Below are 18304 nucleotides of genomic sequence, written 5' to 3'. Positions count from 1 at the left end.
ACGAATCAGATATAATTTCATTATTGTGATCAAATAAAAATTAAAATATAACAAAATAGTTACAAATACAATATAAACTCTACCAACCGAGTATGTACTTTATTTATATATAATATCATATAATATTATGTTTTCACATATTATTATTTTAAATTACTTGATTTATTTATATTTCATGAGATTAATTAGATATAAGATTAAAAATATTATATTTAGTCATAACTGATTACTTATTATTTTTTTAATTGATTTGATTAATAACGGTGAAGTGAACATGAGAAAGTGAAGGGGATTGGAGGCGATATTTTTATAATCGAACTGATAATGGAATCGGTCTATTTTAAAATACCGGTTCAATTTGTTGGATTGGTTCAAACAGATGGTCGGAATGAAACACTGTTATATTATATAAAATAATACTATAATATAATAAATAATATAGTTAAAATTTAACATTATAAATAATAAAAAATATATATATTCCAGGTTTAAAATATCAAATAAGCTATAACACTACTAATATAATATATTTAACAAAGTTCAAAATCCAAATAATCATATATCTAAGTAAAAAGTTAAATTTTAAAAGTATAAAAAAAATTGTGAACCGGTCCAATCGATTTTGACCAGTAAAACGCTTTTTGGACGATGTCCAGACCATATCTGTAACCGATTTTCGATCGAACTGATTAGTCCAGTTCAGTTCTAAAAACATTAATCAGAGGAAGTCTATAAATTATATAATGGCATTTTTTGGTATTAGAAACATGCAATGGTATGATAAAATTATTTTTAAATGATAAAAGCATTAACAAAAATAATACAAATAAAGTATAATATTCTGGATTGATATTCTCTGTTCTTATATATTGTTCTACTAAAATTTATATTATAATAAGTAAACAAGCAATTTTTGTGCAATATCTAAAGAAAGGTCGGTGACAAGCGGGTTGTCGTCCACCGCTCAGTGCTTATGTGAATTTGTTTATATATATATATATATATATATATTCTTGTTTATCTCCATATTTTTATAATTAATCTACATCGAATTCAAATTCAAAATCAATAACATATTCATTATCTTTATCCGATACAAAATGAATGAAAAATATATTGAATAATATATTTTTAAAAAATTAAAATTTTTGTTAAAAACAAATTTAAGGCGACCGTCTTGACAAATTTTGAGTCAACTATGCAACTAATTTTAACAGTGTTTAGAGACATCGACTTTCTAAAAATCGAATCGACGAACGACCACACAATCCCTAGGCAGTCATTGACGGCATATTTTAGAACATTGATTTCGTGTAATATTTTCATATACATAAATGCATGTGTGTGATTGATTATAAGATCCATTTGCCAAACAAAAGAAATTTATTGTGTTCTGATTGTTGTGAATTAGAAAAATTCATGTGCGCCATAACTTGAATAATGTAGAGTTGTTTGCGTGTAGGACTTGTTAAAATTCTGAAAATTGTTATCGAGTATCGATAATAACACCAAAATTATAGTTAAAGCGCAATAATTATACACCATAATCCACATGTGGAATAAGTGAGCAAGTTCATCGGGAAGCTTATTTAGACAATTCACCACTGTCGGAAATGGAGACGTTGCTTTTGGGATCTCCCTGCTGATTTCCTTGTGCTTCGATTTTGTGTACTATATCCATACCAGATAACACTTTCCCAAACACAACATGACGCCCGTCCAACCTGTAAAACGTCGACCAATTGTCAGATACACAAGTTCTAATTAACAGGAAATAAAATTCATATTGATCCGAAAAATATGGTAATAGAGCATATAGCAAGGTGAGCGTGAACGATCACAAAAATTCTATACAGAGGCAAAAAGGTAAATAGGAGTAAGGGCAAATGCTGTTTGAACCATAGCCAACATTGTCTTAGTGAAAGTCCGAAACTCCATCCCCGACGCATAGAGTTTATCATATTTCAATGCATGGGATCGTAGAAGTCGAGGGTTATGGTTAACTACCAGCTTGTTTTCACAGTGGTAATAAAGAATTGAGATCCGTTGCTATCCGGACCAGCATTTGCCATTGAAAGAAGCCCTGTGTGAAAAACAAATATATTCGAGCTTTGTGAAAATGTAGTTCACACGGCTGGAAAAATGATGCTACTGAAGATGCTTTCATGAAGTAAAATTTGAGGAGCAACTGCTTCACTCACCTGGGCCAGTGTGGCTTAACTTAAAGTTCTCATCAGAAAATCTCTCACCATATATCGATTCTCCACCTCGTCCATCTCCATGTGTGAAGTCACCTCCCTGAATCATAAAGCTTGGTATGATCCTGTGGAACTTGCTCCCTTTATAATGAAGGGGCTTCCCACTTTTTCCAATGCCTTTTTTCCCTGCGTAGAAAGAATGTACATGTTAGAACACAGTCTTTAAGTATCCGGACCTCATTTCACTAAATTCAACCTTGAATTTCTCCAGTTACACAAAACTAATTGTGTCGCCAACCACATATTTAAGACATTTGGACCAAATAATGATGAAAATGGCTTAAAGTATAACAGTAAAATAGTTTGAAAAGTTATAATACAATTGGTTCAGTTCAACCTACGCATAGGATATTGCCCCAGTTGTATATCTAAAACTCCATATTTGTTATTACATATGAGGTCCTTGATGTTTTTTGGATCCCTCGTGTGAGGACCATTAGATGTGACCTTAGGGTATATCCCAAGACTAGCATCTCATTAACCCGTGCAAATTTAACTCACTCCTTCAAGTATCAACTTTCCCAGCAGTTTTGTTAGACCCAACAATAAAGCACCCCCACACGCAAGCAGAAAACAGGGCACATGAGCCAGATAGCATTGTGTGACGATTGAGAATAGACACCATTGTAATCATCCGTAAATCAACAGAGTAATCTTTATATTTAAGACGAAACCTACCTCCTTCCACTACAAATAGAATATAAGCGGTAATTTCAGACCCAAAATATTGACAATATCTGCTTCATTCCAAAAGTACCATCAGATCACAATGTAAATGGCCTTCATCGGGATATAACTGGATTTATCTAGCTAGGTCCTATGATTTCAGCTCCAAGGATTTATTCCTTGTCATCCCTTCTTGATATCTTCTAAATTGTCATCTTAATATTTAAGGATCTATACTTGGATCAGTTCAATCAGCATGTTAAATATCAAATAATATGATTAATCTACGCAGTTTCCCTTTAGCATTCTTGGACTCATCTCACGTCTCATGTGTGATTAATGCTCTTTACTTTCAAATTCATGTTAGAGAGTGCAAGCATAACAAACACTAAATAATCAAGTACGAATTTGACAGCCAAGGGCCCAAGATGTTCAAGATTTTCGAGCAAACACAGTGCAAAAATATGATAAAGGAGTCTACATAATAAATTCTGTTTGAGGCTGCATACTTCAACTGCACGAATCACACAAATACTACGATAGTGATGCTACTATACTAAGTATTTCTCCAGCACGTTATACAAACATACTTAAAAACTTGTTAGATCTCATGACTAGAAAACTTGTAAGCAGTAAAAGCATTAGGTAGAAAATGTTACTCGGCTACCCGTGCAAAGATCTCTAAAATTTTCTGCACAACCAAAAAAAAAGAAAAGAAGAAAAAAGCATAAATCCAGGTGTTAAACTGACATAATAAATAACAGCAGACTAAGATTTGATAAGGGGCGGGTTGTTGGTCAGATTACCTGCTGTCAATGGCACAGTTTTTCCAAAGAGGCCCATGACAATGCGACCTGAAAATACAAAAACTTGTGGTAAAAACTTAATTCAAAATAACCTTGGAATTTACCAAAAAGGTGATAAGATGTTAACTTTCTAATTTTCATTTGTTATATGACTGATTAATAGTTTTGCACACAAGTGAGTTCTTAACTTCCTCACAATCACCACCACAATCCTATATAACTCAGGATCCTATCCAAAAATACTGCTAGGGCGTTCAGATCATGCTCTGGCTGTGAGAGAGGCAGTGTTGCCCCATGACTTCTACGACTGCCGAAACTGGAAAAAAATAGTTATCATTTGCTGCCTTATGATAATATGGTCAGAATTCAAAGCATTGTGACTTCCAAAATTGTCGGACAGAGGTCAAGTTTTTGGCAACAAACTATGATTATTGTTCACCAGAGACGAGATAATTGAGCAATGCACATACCTACTTGAGTCTACAAGTATTATCATGTACAATGATCGTTCTTTCAATACATATCAAATAAATTGAAATCACACCACATCGATGTAGTTCCTAACTCATGTTTGTTTTCCCAAGTGCAAGTTTTGACGACTTATCATGGCTACCCCATTAGATAACATATTCACATAATTAATAAATCACCGTAACACCCTCTAATGGTATATGACATTTCGGTATCAGAAAAGGTGATAGTCGCACCAGCATAGTACTATGCATTTATCAAATAAAAATAAAATAAGAAAGCCAAGAACCGATTTAAAATTCTAAAAAAGATTATAAATAAAAAAATTACGAATATATATACTCATCGAGATAAAAAAATGTTTGAAGAACTTCATAGGAACAGGGCTGCATAAGTATCCAACTCAAAAATATAAATCACTCTGTAATTCAAAATATTCAAGACTGAACATAAATAAAATGATGACAAATTACCTATGGGTTTTTCATCAATTTCAATGTCAAAGTAAACTTTACTCGTTACTTCTTCTAAATCATCCAAAGCTTCCGCCTAAATAAATCCAGTGAACAAAAAATGAAATCAAAATCCAATAGGAAGATGAAGATTGTCCAAGTTATGAATTCAGAACAATTATTTACAAAATCAAACCTCTGAGTAGCGCTTCCCGTTCTCGATCACTTTCTGATTGGACGAAACCGCTGAATCGCCTAATCGATTCTGATTCCGATAATAGGTCAGTTGAATCAGATATTTTTTTTGAAAACGATTCGAAAATCGTGATCAAAATCAAGATTAAAGGAAGAGTAAAAAAATTACCAATACAAAAACTACAGTCCCGAAAAGAGCCAGAATCCACACAAGAACGAACGGGAGAATTTTGGTCCTGGTCGCCATTGAAGCAGTGATGGAGCTCTGTATTTTGTGAACTGAAAGTCTGAAACTAATCTAACCTATTGATTCCAATAAATCTGTAAATAAGTTTTAGATATTATGAGAACAAAATAATAATTTTATTTTTTTTACAACAAAATAAATACTTTGAAATAAAATATTTGAATAAGAATATGATCTTTTATAATATAAATAAATTAATTACTTGTTAAAATTTTATATATTATATATATTTTTTATAATTTTTTGATACAAAAACGTAAATGAAACATCTTACCTATCAATTTTGTGAGATATATATCTAATCTAACTTAATCCAAATAATTAATTTTTATATCAATAATATTTTTTTATTGTAAGTAGAACGGTCGACTCGTTTAACAAATATAGATTTATAAAATCGTCTTACAATTTTTTGTTACATGTATAAATTGATTAATAAAATATATATGAATTTACAGTTAATTTGATTATTGATTGATTGGTCAACTATTGTACGATACAGTATTATTAATTTATATTTTAATATTATACATTTTGCTCCAAAGTAATTAAAATACACATTTTATAAATATCCCCAAAAAATCATTTTCGAGTTTTTTAAATATGTTTGGTTTTGAAGGAAAAGGAATCAAAACGAAATAAAAATAATAAACTTAATTGTAGAGTAATAATCTGTAGATATTATATATAAATAAGTAAGAAATCAAATAGATTTATTCAGTTTTTTTTTGTCGAACCAAAATTTTATTTTGGTATACTTCTGTATGTTATCTTTATATCTTTTTGCCAAAATGTACATAGCATAATTAAGAATTATTTAAATATTTTCTTTTGGGTATAAAAGATAGGATGAGTATTTTCCGTTTTAATTTGTAATAACAATAACTCAAATATTTTAAACACTAAAATAGTCAAATAACTAAGTTTCGATCACTTTCTCAGTAGGAGCAATTATTACAAGAGCGTTTGTGAATTGTGATTTATCAAAAAAAACTTTTTTTTAATCACGTGAGAACCCATAATCGCTATCTTTCAATATGTCCAGGGTAATTACGTTAGTCAGATAAATCACATGAAACAACCACTGCGTGAAAAACTCGCCCAAAAAAGTATTGACAAGAGAATCGAAAAATAGAGATTGTTGATACTTTTTTATTTAGATATTCATGTAAACATCTTGTGCAAATATATGGACAATAATTAGCTATTGCTTTGGGACCCTAAGGTTCACATGTTAAAACATTGATATCATGGTTTAAACCGAAAACTTAAACCGAAACGAACCGAATTATAAAACAAAATTTTTTACTTTGGGTATGAATTTTGAAAGCGAAATTTATATGATTTGGTTTCGAGTCATATATGTCATAATCGAACCGAAGAGAAAACATAATTTTATTTAGATTAATAATTTTATTTATATTTTAAATTATATATTTTATAAAATGATATTTAGTGAATCAAGTATCAGCTTTGTTGATTTATAATTGATTATTATTTATTTATTTAATTTAAATTTTATATTTCTAAAATCAAAATTAAATTTTGTAGAATCGAACTTAACTGAACCGACAGACAAACACTCTTGTATGACTCCAAATACAAATTTTTCTACAACAAGACTTAGAAAGTTCCTAGTAACCAAATGTAAAATTACACATGAAAACATATTATAAAAGGCATGTTTACACAACATATTTTCTCCATTACTAATTAATTAACGATGTGTGACAACTTGCCTGCTAAGGCAATGCATTTTAAATTTTTATCAAATGACTTAGTTTCACTTGCATTTTTTTAAATATAGGAGGTTGACTTTCAATTTTAATATCTCTAATTTTAATCAGTCTTTTTCATTTAAAATAAAATAAAATATCAAGATCAGTTCGTTCAATGTAAATTAAGTTGACTATTCTCACAAAATGATGAAAGATGTGATGTATTTTCGGGTTGTAAAGTCTTAATCTTCAAGTTTGTATGATTTTTTTTAAAAAAAATGGTTTATTATATGTTTAAATTAAGTTTAATCTCATGTTTTATATTTTTTTATGTCACATGTACTTTTATACGTCTATGTATATGTATAAATACAAAAACTAATGTGAGATCGTCTCATATGTTAATTTTATGAAACAGATCTCTTATCCGACCCATTCAATAAAAAAATATTAATTTTTATGCTAAATATATTATTTTTCACTTCAAATATGGACCGAATCGACCTATAGCATGAATATAAATCCGTGAGACGATATCATAGAATATTTGATCATGTATAAATGCTTCTAAAATAGAGTCCTAGAGGATCGAAATCTTACTTGACAGATAAAGTAATAAGTATTAAAAATTGTTTTTCGTTCTTGTTATATATTATCCCAAGATGTTTTAAATATCTTTTAACATAAAAGTAGCACAGCTAAACCTAATTACAAAGTATTTAAATGTTAATTATGTTCTTAAAGATAGGGGCGGCAAAGTCAGATATATATGTCAAATTATATCATTTATATACACAACTTTTTTCTACCGAACAAACGTGTGACTTTAATTTGCCCTGATCATTACTTGACACTGGACTTGTAAAGTTTTAAAATATTGAAATTACATAATTATCATCAATTTTATGTTTGGTATAACAAAAAATGCTCGATCCTATAATTTTGTTAAGGCCAAACCCGCATGTTCATTTCTCAAGGATATCAATGAGTGTAATTATTGAGAGAAAGACAGTGATCAAGAACAATAAATGTCATAATGAGAGAGTGATTGAATCAATATATGATATACTATATGATATAAAATATTAAAATTATATTATTATCATTAACTATAGTTTTTGATAAAGAAAAAAATTATTATATTATATCTTGCCCATAAAAATTATTAATCGAATGGTTAGTTGTCTGGTAGTGAGATTCTAGTTATAACCCTATTTAAAGATGTTTAGAAAGTATAAATTTAATTTAATCACCATTGCTTTCCCAGAAATACTCTCCAAATTTAAATGTCATTATTAAAACAATAAGTCTAATCCGTAATGGTATTATATATTTATATTCATGATTCATATCAACCCGACACGACCATAATACTCAGACCTATTTTAGATATGAAAAGTAATACTTTTCAATTCAAAGCAACTTATATTATACGATATTTTTTCATAACATAACTAACAAAATAATGATATTTTTATGGTAAAAAATAATACATTTGACATAAAATAAAATACTTTTCACTCAAATCGATACAAATTATATAAATACTTTTGACACAAAACAGTAAATATTACATAAGATTTATTCATAATATAAATAAAAACATAATATTTTTAATATTTATTCATAATATAAATATTTTTTTTTACGAAAATAATATTTTTGACCAAAAAATCATATTTTTCACAAATTAGGCCAGATTTGATCGGATCGGGTCAACCACAATTCATGGCTGGAACGATGCTGGCGAAGCCGGCACAAAAATGAAGGATTGCAATGTTAGGAACTGTAATAATACCACTNTATATATAGACACACACACACATAACGTGTACCTATAGTATTAGTGGTATATATATATATAATTTTTTCCTAAACGATATATGTCGGTCCGTGTCAGATAATTTATGCAAAAAGAGTTTAGAAAATTTAAAACATTATTTATTATAAGATTTTTTTAGTTAATTAAGACGATTATTTTGATTGTGATAATTTTGTATTTTTAAGTTCGTGGTATTATTTTTAGTAATTTTTAACATTTTAGATTAATGGTAATATCATCAATTTGTCACCATCACACTAACATCAAATTAGTTGTTCTACATTCTCTAATTTTTTTTATGTCGCTTGAACATGTTGCTGTTATCTTTCGATGCATATTGGATAAATTTATGAACTAACATAATAACATGTAAATCACGCTAACCGATTAAACTGCATTGGATATACATTGTGACATAATCGTCAGAAAAAATATTGATAGAAAGAATCAAATTGCTCACTATTAATTAAACGATCATCTACAACTCAAATACCCCTAAGATGTTATATTCCCTTCATTTCATTGTACGCACAGTTTGTATCACTATGATGCATCTTTCGGAGCATATACATTTATGTATAGTTTGGTATATTGGATAAGAGAGTGATTGATAAATAATCCTCTTTATCCCACGTTTGGTACCGTTTTAGAAAGCACATGATAAATAAGCTTATACAAGGATAAAATATCTTTTTTATGAGATGTGATAATTTTAATTTAATTATAAAAAACACTATAAATGACTTAATTGCCCTCAATATATAGAAATCCTAAACCCTATTGTTATCTCATTTCACCACCCCATCAAATAAATATTTTTATTTATTTCATATATTATATAATATGATAATTATATAAATGAACTCGATATAATTATATAAATGATTTTTATAAATCTCAATAAAATTATTAGTATCACTCGATTAACCTTAAAATTTGATATTTGACTTGACTCACAAAATCAAGGGCTCAATTATCATATTATATAATATATAAAATTAGGTAAGAATAAATAAATCATGCAAACATTGTTGGCGCATGACCAGATAAGAAATATGAACTCAAACAACAACTTTGAAATTATAAAATTTATTATGATAAGATTAATTTTGTAATTACAATATAATAGATAAATTTAATCACTCTTATTAAAATCATACCAAACATTAAATATAATATCATACATCTTATTTATCCTTAACTTATCTTTATATTATATATCACATGTTTATCCTATCATATGTAATAAACTATGCCTTAGACTTCTTGTTTTGTCACCTTAATATATATGCACAATGTATTTGTGTATACTTATTTACTTTGTGATATTATTTTATAGATGATGATAATGGTGATAATAATAAGAAAAAATATAGTCAATTATGTCCAGATTTTTATCCTAACTCATTAATATTGATCCATACAATAACATTGTATTTTGTTTTAATCTTATTTTGCCATAATGCTTATCACATGACACTAGACACTTTAATAGCGTCCAATGTTGCATGTAATATCGAGTGTTTCATCAACAATATATGGTGTACCATATAGAAACGGAACTAGACATATTTTTTAGGGTGATTTTTTTCAAAATAATTAACCATTATAAAATTTTAAAATATAGATAGAGTGTTTTTACGTTTACTCACAAAATAATAGTAATAATAGTAGATTAACTATGCATGAATGAGAATACTACTGGGATGAATGACCTTTTAAGAAATTCTTGTTCGTAAAATACTAACGTTACGTCGCTTGATCTGGTTGACTAGATAGGGTCGTAAAAGAGTGACCTCATATTTTAGCGGGTAATACTGAATTTTCTGAATACATGGCCATCGATAAAAAATGGTAATATCGATGTCTAAGAGAAATAAGATAACACCAGCAGATAGACATGTACCTCCCCGAATTCATGAGCTTAATAGCCTGACCCATTATCACCTGCAAATTTAAAATATAAAGAAATAAATTTGCGCCTTGACAAACATCTATAACTTTTGGTCTAATGGTAAGCAATTGATTCTAACCATTGATATCAGAGCATGATCATGTGTTCAAGTCTCCCAATAAGCAAATTTCTATACTTCTTGGGGGGAATGTTTGGTTAAAAGTGCATGAGTGAAAGCATTATTGAGATGAATAAACTCATGAGAAGTTCTCGTGCATCAAGTTGTTGACGTTACACCACTTGATATGGTTGACTAGGTGGATAGTAAAAGAGTGAAGTCAAATCTTAACATGTACTACTGTCTCTTCTGGGGACAAGTCCGATGGCAGGAAAAGAGTAAGATTGATATCTAAAAGATACGAGACATCACTAGCAAATAGAAACGCATCTCTCCGAACTCATGTGCCTAACAACCTGACTCATTAGCACCTAAGCTTGTGCATTCTGCACTGTCATGTGTATAATAAAATAAAGTTGTGCATTTACTAACAACTATTTGATTTAGTAGTAAGCGCATAATCTAACAAATAATTATTATATATTTGAAAATTGACTGCTTAAAAAATTTTAATTTAAAAAAATGATGTTTTTTTTTAAAAAAAACATTATGACTTGTTTCAAAAGGAATTACGTAATAACAATTGGAAAATCTAGAATAACAAAATTTCAATATTTAAATTCATGACGAATTCCAAAAACAACAATATCTTCAAAATATTATTTCATGAAATAAGAATCAATTTTTATGTCGCTTATAATCATGCATCATGGGTTGTTATATAATGGCAAAGCTTTATTATTTTTGCTCCATTAAAAAAATACAATTAAAGTTTTTTTAATGTAAAGTTTAATTCAAATTCAATAATTTAAATATGAAAATAGTATTTAAGTTTACTCGATTTGCCTAGTCTATATATAGGATGCTTAATTGGTCTTTATTAGTAATTAGAGAACATAATAAATACTTGCCGTCAAGTTGCCAACCTACGTAATCATAATAATTATATATTTATTATAATCTTTTAACCATATATAACTAATTTAATTTGAATGAAGAGAGAAAATTAAGAAGATTGAAGGTAGAAGAAATTAAAAAGATATTTACGGAATTTTAAAAAAAAAGCTACACAAACATACCACAAAGGGGTTTAATTTTAATTAATAAGTATATTATAGATTAATATTATATATAGATAGAATAATAATTATTCATTTATATTTATACTAAAAAATCATACAAAATATTAATTTTTATCTAAAACAATTATCCTACCACGTCTCACAAAATTTATAAAATTTTAAAATATTTTTCTAAATTGTCATTGATAACTTGATTTACAAATACAATTAATGAGACTATTGTTGTTAAAATTTTTTTTAAAAAGGTTTGAATAAAATAAGATGCTTCTTATATTAAATAAATAAATTTAAATTTACTAATAAATTTTTATCAAATTTAAATATATTAAACAAAAATATATAAAAATGATATATTGTTTTATAGAGTTTAAGAAATTTTTTTATCCTATGTTATATATTTGACTTGATATAGGAATTTTCTATTTAAAGTGATTAATTTAATTTAATATAAAAAATTTATAATAAAATTACAAACCTAAAGACTATTTCCCAAATGATAAATCAGAAGTCATTGGGATTCTCCATAGGCCATAGCTCCTTACAGACTAAGCTTCTCTCTTTTATTTTTTTTTTTTGTCTTCAAAACAATTTCGAAATGTCATTTCGAGATTTGGTGTAATGGAGAGCTACGATTCTTACAAAATGTTCCGATTTTTCCGGCGGAAGTTCAAGATCAGCGATCCAGGGCCGCCGCCGGATGTGAGGGAGGCGTTCCGACAGTATGCGGAGGGGCTCGACCACATGTCTGCCGATCAGTTACTTAATTTCTTGGTTGACCACCAGGAGGAATGGTGCTCAGCCGCTGATGCGGAGGCGATCCTGCAAAAAGTCCTCCACCGCCGCGACTGCCGCCGGGAGGCGACGATCACTCTGGAAGAGTTCTTTTATTTTCTGTTCCAAGATGATCTCAATGGCCCCATTAATGTTCAGGTCTCTTTCCTTAAACTTTCAGTCATCTTTTCATTGGTTGACCTTTTGTTTTCTTAGACAACTTGTGATATATATTTAGTATCGACTCGACTCGACTATTGAATAACTCGTGAGCGGCTTAGTATACAAGACAGATTTGATCGAAATCAACTCAAATTTGTACCAACTTAAGAGTACCATTTCGAGCTAGATGATCAAGCTAAGATATTGGTGTGCAAGGTGCGAGCAATCAATATCAGATATTCGAAATTCGATGAATTATTTTCGTCATTATCATTATTTTATAGTAACATTTTTGACAACCTAAAATAGTTTAAAAAATATTTAAATATATTTTCGTTAAATAGAAAGACAAAACTACAACTGTTTGATGCTCAAAAGATCGAGCTTGTTGAAAAGTTACCGAGCATTGACTACTTAAGATCGAGCTTGTTGAAAAGTTACCGAGCATTGACTACTTAAGATCGAGCTTAGTCATTACAAGGGAATTAAAGATGGGGTTTTTTTTGTGATAGTATTTTATGAAAGAATTCCAATTGATTTTGTGAGTTGAACTATCGTCGAAATTTAATCTTTTGCCTAGTTTGACAAAGTTCTAAATTTTTCTTTGGCAAAAAGTTGTGTGAGACTATCTCACGGGTCGTATTTTTTGAGACAAATCTCTTATTTGGGTCATTCATGAAAAAGTATTACTTTTTATGCTAAGAGTATTACTTTTTATTGTGAATATCGGTAGGGTTGACCCGTCTCACAAATAAAAATTCGTGAGCCCGTCTCACAAGAGACCTACTCTTTTTCTTATATGACAACTGATGATTGCTGGCATGTTGCTGAATATTAATAATTAACATATTATCTCTATGTTAGCATTTTGGAGGGACAAAAAAGAAATTCAACTTGTTTAATTAAGATCAAACATTGACAATTTATTGACCAAAAGCCAAAATAGATGAAATTACAAGACTAATTTTACAATCTTCTCTGTATTTTAAATCGAAAGATAAGGAAATCTTGATTAGTTCGAAAATTTGTGTATAATATAAATTACATGCAGGTACACCATGATATGACAGCTCCATTGCAACATTATTTCATATACACAGGTCACAATTCGTATTTAACTGGGAATCAACTCAGCAGTGACTCTAGTGAAATCCCTATTATAAGATCTCTGGAAAATGGTGTGAGGGGCATCGAGCTCGATTTATGGCCAAATTCTGGAAAGGATGATGTACATGTTCTTCATGGAAGGTACTCATAAGTAGCTCATGAGCGACTCACTTAAAGTTCGAACTGAGTTTGATATTATCAAGCTCAAACACCTCAAGAGAATAGTGTTAATCGTGCCCAAGCCCTCATGATTCAATCTCAAGTCCTTGTGATTTGCCAGTAATTTGCATCCGTTTTGACGATCAAGAAAATTAAAATGTTGAATACTTTCAGGACTCTAACGACTCCGATACCACTCATCAAATGCTTGAATTGCATTAAAGTTCATGCTTTTGTTGCTTCTCCTTACCCTGTCATAATCACCTTAGAGGATCATCTGACACCCGAACTTCAAGCTAAAGTGGCTAAGGTAAGAATCACAATAGTTTTTGGAAATTCTAAGTTGCATAAATGTTCTTGCTTTATTTGTTCGTTTTCAAATTGGGGTTCAAGCTAAATTTGTTTGCAGATGGTTACACAAGTTTTTGGAGATATGCTATACTACCCGGAATCGGGATGCTTGGAGGAATTTCCATCACCCGAAGCCTTGAAGTACAAAATAATACTCTCAACCAAACCACCAAAAGAGTACCTCATATCGAACAATACTAGCATGGATGAAGAAAACTCATTGCCAATGGAAAAAGATTCATCTGAAGACGAAGTTTTGGTTAGATTATATCTACGACAGTTTTTTTTTTTGAAGGTTTTTAACCATCAAGGGGATAACATAGTTGTCATTTCGAAAATATCAGAGTGATGGTGATCAGGATGAAGATAACGATGTTTATAGACAGAAATCGTGTAATGTAGCAGAACCAGAATACAGACAACTCATCGGCATTCATGCTGGAAAGGCGAAAAAAAGCCTGAGAGAGGCTCTAAGAAGTGGAATTGATAAAGTTAATCGACTTAGTTTGAGTGAGCAAAGACTTGAAAAGGCTGCAGAATCTTATGGAACTGATCTTGTGAGGTACTCTGCTTTTTCCTATGCTACTCTTGAAACATGATCGATCGATAACAAATAATCGGTTTATATCCAATCCTGGCCTCGATTTTTCCTCACCCTTTAATTTATATATCATGTAGGTTCACTCAGAGGAATATTTTGAGGGTGTTTCCCAAGGGAACACGAGTGACATCTTCAAATTTCAGGCCAATTGTTGGATGGAGGCATGGTGCTCAGATGGTTGCCTTTAATATGCAGGTTTGTTGATTAGTTATATATATATATAATATATATTCCGACATAGGGCTGATATAGCGCTGTCATAATACTCATGTGTGCCGCGTTACATCAACAATCTCGTGGAAAAATAACTAAATTGCAAAAAAAATTAAATTATATGTTAATAAAGACTGAAATTTGAGAGTATAATGTACCAAAATTGCAAAAATACAAACATATAAAAGTATAAAACCAAATTGTAATTTTTCCATTTCAATACATCGACGTGTTAATATTGATTTTTCTATAAAATAGGGATATGGTAAATCATTATGGATGATGCATGGAATGTTTCGATCCAACGGAGGGTGTGGATTTGTCAAGAAACCTNTAGACCATTAACTTTGTTTCTTGTTTTTTTTTTTCAAGTTTTAATCGTTTTTCCGACATAGGTGGCGCTGTTATGGTGCGCATGTGTGCAACATCACATCAGCAATCTTGTGGAAAAATAACTAAATTGCAAAAAAAACTAAATTATATGTTAATAAAGACCGAAATTTGATAATATAGTGTACCAAATTGCAAAAAAATACAAACATATAAAATCAAATTGTAGTTTTTCCATTTCAATACGTCGACTCTTTAATATTAATTTTTGCCTAAAATAGGGATATGGTAAATCATTATGGATGATGCATGGGATGTTTCGATCCAACGGAGGGTGTGGATTTGTCAAGAAACCCNTCTACACAAAGGTTAGTAATCCACACATACATTTAAAAAATACAGAACATATTTATTTTTTGAGACAAATTGTTATTCTTTTTTATGTGAACTTATTATATTAAATAAATAAAATTAAAAATTTAATGTTGATAACCAAAAATAACATAGTCTATATTTCTAATCGACAGGGCATGATCATTGAACTAGGATAACACAAAATCGACAATTCAAATAAAAACTTTTAGGATTGACGACTCACTTTCCAAACGACCGTTCTTGATCCGTTTTTCCAGGTTCAAATAATTGGCGTCGAAGCGGATTCGGCGAATAGAAGAACGAAGATAATAGAAGATGATTGGGGACCATATTGGGACGAAGAGTTTGCATTCCCGTTAAGGGTTCCAGAGCTGGCGTTGCTAAGAATCGAGGTGCGTGAGCATAATGTGTCGGAAAAGGACGATTTCGGTGGGCAGACATGTTTGCCTGTGTCTGAATTGAAGCCTGGTATAAGGGCAGTCCCATTGTATGACAAAAAGGGTGTTAAGTTTAAATCCGTCAGGCTTCTCATGAGGTTTCAGTTCGAATAAAACGGATAATGAAATGAAATTGATTTTTTGATTGATGTTAACTTAAGCATGACATGTTTTATTGATGTTAATTATCGGTATAATGATTATCATTAAACATTAATGAGGTCAAGTTTTAATCAAATCAAATAAATTTAATATAATCGAATTTGATTATTAAAACATAATATTAACAAGAAACTGACAGCCCAGCATGACCAAGCTTCATTATTTTGTCAGTTAATAGGCCAAGTTTTTCATGTGAATAACGTGAGTTCTGAGTACGTGATGGGATCCAATACTCATTTAATATTTCACTATGGTTTCGCTTTCTTCCTTAGAAACTAATGAAATATAGAAGCCAATTAAAACAAAATGTAAAACTCATTTTCCGACCTAAAAAGATCCAATTTTTTTTTCGAGCTTCTTGGTGTACAAGCACAAATAAATCGATGGATTTGTTTATTCTACATCAAGAGTGTTACTCTCGGTGTATTTTGATACAAAATATTCAAGTGATAATTCTGGTGAACAATTTTTATTTTTTTTTGAATTCAAATGATCACGTAAATATCTTGTATAAATATAAACAGAAAGTAACATTCTTATTTTAACATAGAGTTGCATTTTTTAGGATATACAAATAACAAATCCATAAATAATTTGGTTCTTTTTCAAGCATATAGAGTAGGTCTTTCATAATACGGTCTCACGGATCTTCATTCGTGAGACGATTCAATCATGTTCATATTTACAATAAAAATTAATATATTTGACATAAAATGTAATAATTTTTCGTGGATGACACATATATATTATAGTTGTTTCACAAAATTGACCCGTGAGATCGTCTCAGAGGAGTTTTTGTGATAATAATAATAATTAATAGATATGATAAACTATTGATAAATATGTTAAAGTATTAAATAAATATCATTTTAACCTATAAAATTATGTTAAACATGTTTTATGTGTACCCTTATTTCATAATTTTGAACAATGATTGAATATATTTTCATAATGATTAATAGGTCCGAATGAATCGAAATTATTGATTTAGAAAAGTAGAAAAAAGAAATAATGACAAGAAATTTCTGGCTGTATATGTAGGTCCCAGTTCTTCATAATCCATGCTCCCAATCCACGTGAAGCACGCACAAAGACTGCGTGTGTGTATATATTATAGTTAATTAATTTCAAGATAAAATAACGCTTTTAGTCTTTTTTTTTTTAATTTTTTTATTTGAGTTTGGTTTATTAAGTATTCAAACATCGATTTTGGTGATTTAATATTGATTTTTTTTGTTTTCAGTTTTATTTTATCGAAATTGTTGACTTGATACTGGAAAATGTTATCACGACATCAAAAAATGTTGGCTTGATATAATAAATTTATGAATGTTAGATGTCTTGTAAGTCATTGAACAGAAATAGTAAAAAATTTAATTAATGTATCAAAATCAAAATTTGAAAATTTAATATATTAAAATAAAAACTGGACAAATTAAGTATTGAAAAAATAATAATTTTCTTAAGTTAAAATATATCATATTGTGTTATAAATATTATATTATTAAAGGGTTAAAACTTAAATTAAATTTAAAAGTGACATTACAATGGAAAATTAGATTTTAGAAAATAAAATAAAAATGAAATAAAACCAACGTAGTTTTTTTTTGTTATTATTGAAAATAACTATTCTTTTAATAAAAAAAACTAAATCTTTCTTCAAAACAGGAATATAAAATTGTCTTAATATTTATTATTTATATTAGTCATTATTCGCAATCGCCATGTGTTTTGACCAAATAAGTATTCTCGACATAATTATTTAAAATTTTAAGAATATTATTATTATTATATCATAAACAGTCCCACACACCGACAAAAGAGGATTGGGTGGTGGTTGCTATGTGAGGTGGCAGACGAAAAATATATTATATTTAGTGAAAAATTTATATTTTTTTGCTTAAATA

The 18304-nt window shown here is 29.3% G+C and overlaps 1 protein-coding gene and 1 pseudogene across 1 annotated transcript; one reads left to right on the top strand and one right to left on the bottom strand.

Annotated features, from left to right (window-relative positions):
• Positions 1-1429: 1429 nt before the first annotated feature.
• LOC140982980 (peptidyl-prolyl cis-trans isomerase CYP19-4-like) lies at positions 1430-5172 on the bottom strand. Its single transcript, XM_073449794.1, has 8 exons — positions 5018-5172; positions 4850-4918; positions 4675-4750; positions 3731-3778; positions 3592-3615; positions 2202-2384; positions 2008-2083; positions 1430-1724 (listed from the first exon to the last, which is right to left on the bottom strand). Exons 1-8 carry the CDS (start codon positions 5093-5095, stop codon positions 1586-1588), a joined length of 693 nt encoding a protein of 230 aa, XP_073305895.1. The 5' UTR covers positions 5096-5172; the 3' UTR covers positions 1430-1585.
• Positions 5173-12238: 7066 nt separating this feature from the next.
• On the top strand, positions 12239-16378 carry LOC140982308 (phosphoinositide phospholipase C 6-like; annotated as a pseudogene).
• The last annotated feature ends 1926 nt before the right edge of the window (positions 16379-18304 follow it).

Source organism: Primulina huaijiensis, chromosome 8, assembly GCF_012295235.1.
Source record: "Primulina huaijiensis isolate GDHJ02 chromosome 8, ASM1229523v2, whole genome shotgun sequence".
NCBI lineage: Eukaryota > Viridiplantae > Streptophyta > Magnoliopsida > Lamiales > Gesneriaceae > Primulina > Primulina huaijiensis.
This window is presented reverse-complemented; position numbering and strand designations above follow the sequence as displayed.

Excerpts from the sequence above, each read along its gene's own strand:
- LOC140982980 (XM_073449794.1), bottom strand. The coding sequence starts at position 5,095 with ATGGCGACCAGGACCAAAATTCTCCCGTTCGTTCTTGTGTGGATTCTG. Across the intron at positions 4,919-5,017 it reads GGACTGTAGTTTTTGTATTG|AATCGATTAGGCGATTCAGC; the intron begins GTAATTTTTTTA and ends TATCGGAATCAG. Across the intron at positions 4,751-4,849 it reads ACGGGAAGCGCTACTCAGAG|GCGGAAGCTTTGGATGATTT; the intron begins GTTTGATTTTGT and ends GGATTTATTTAG.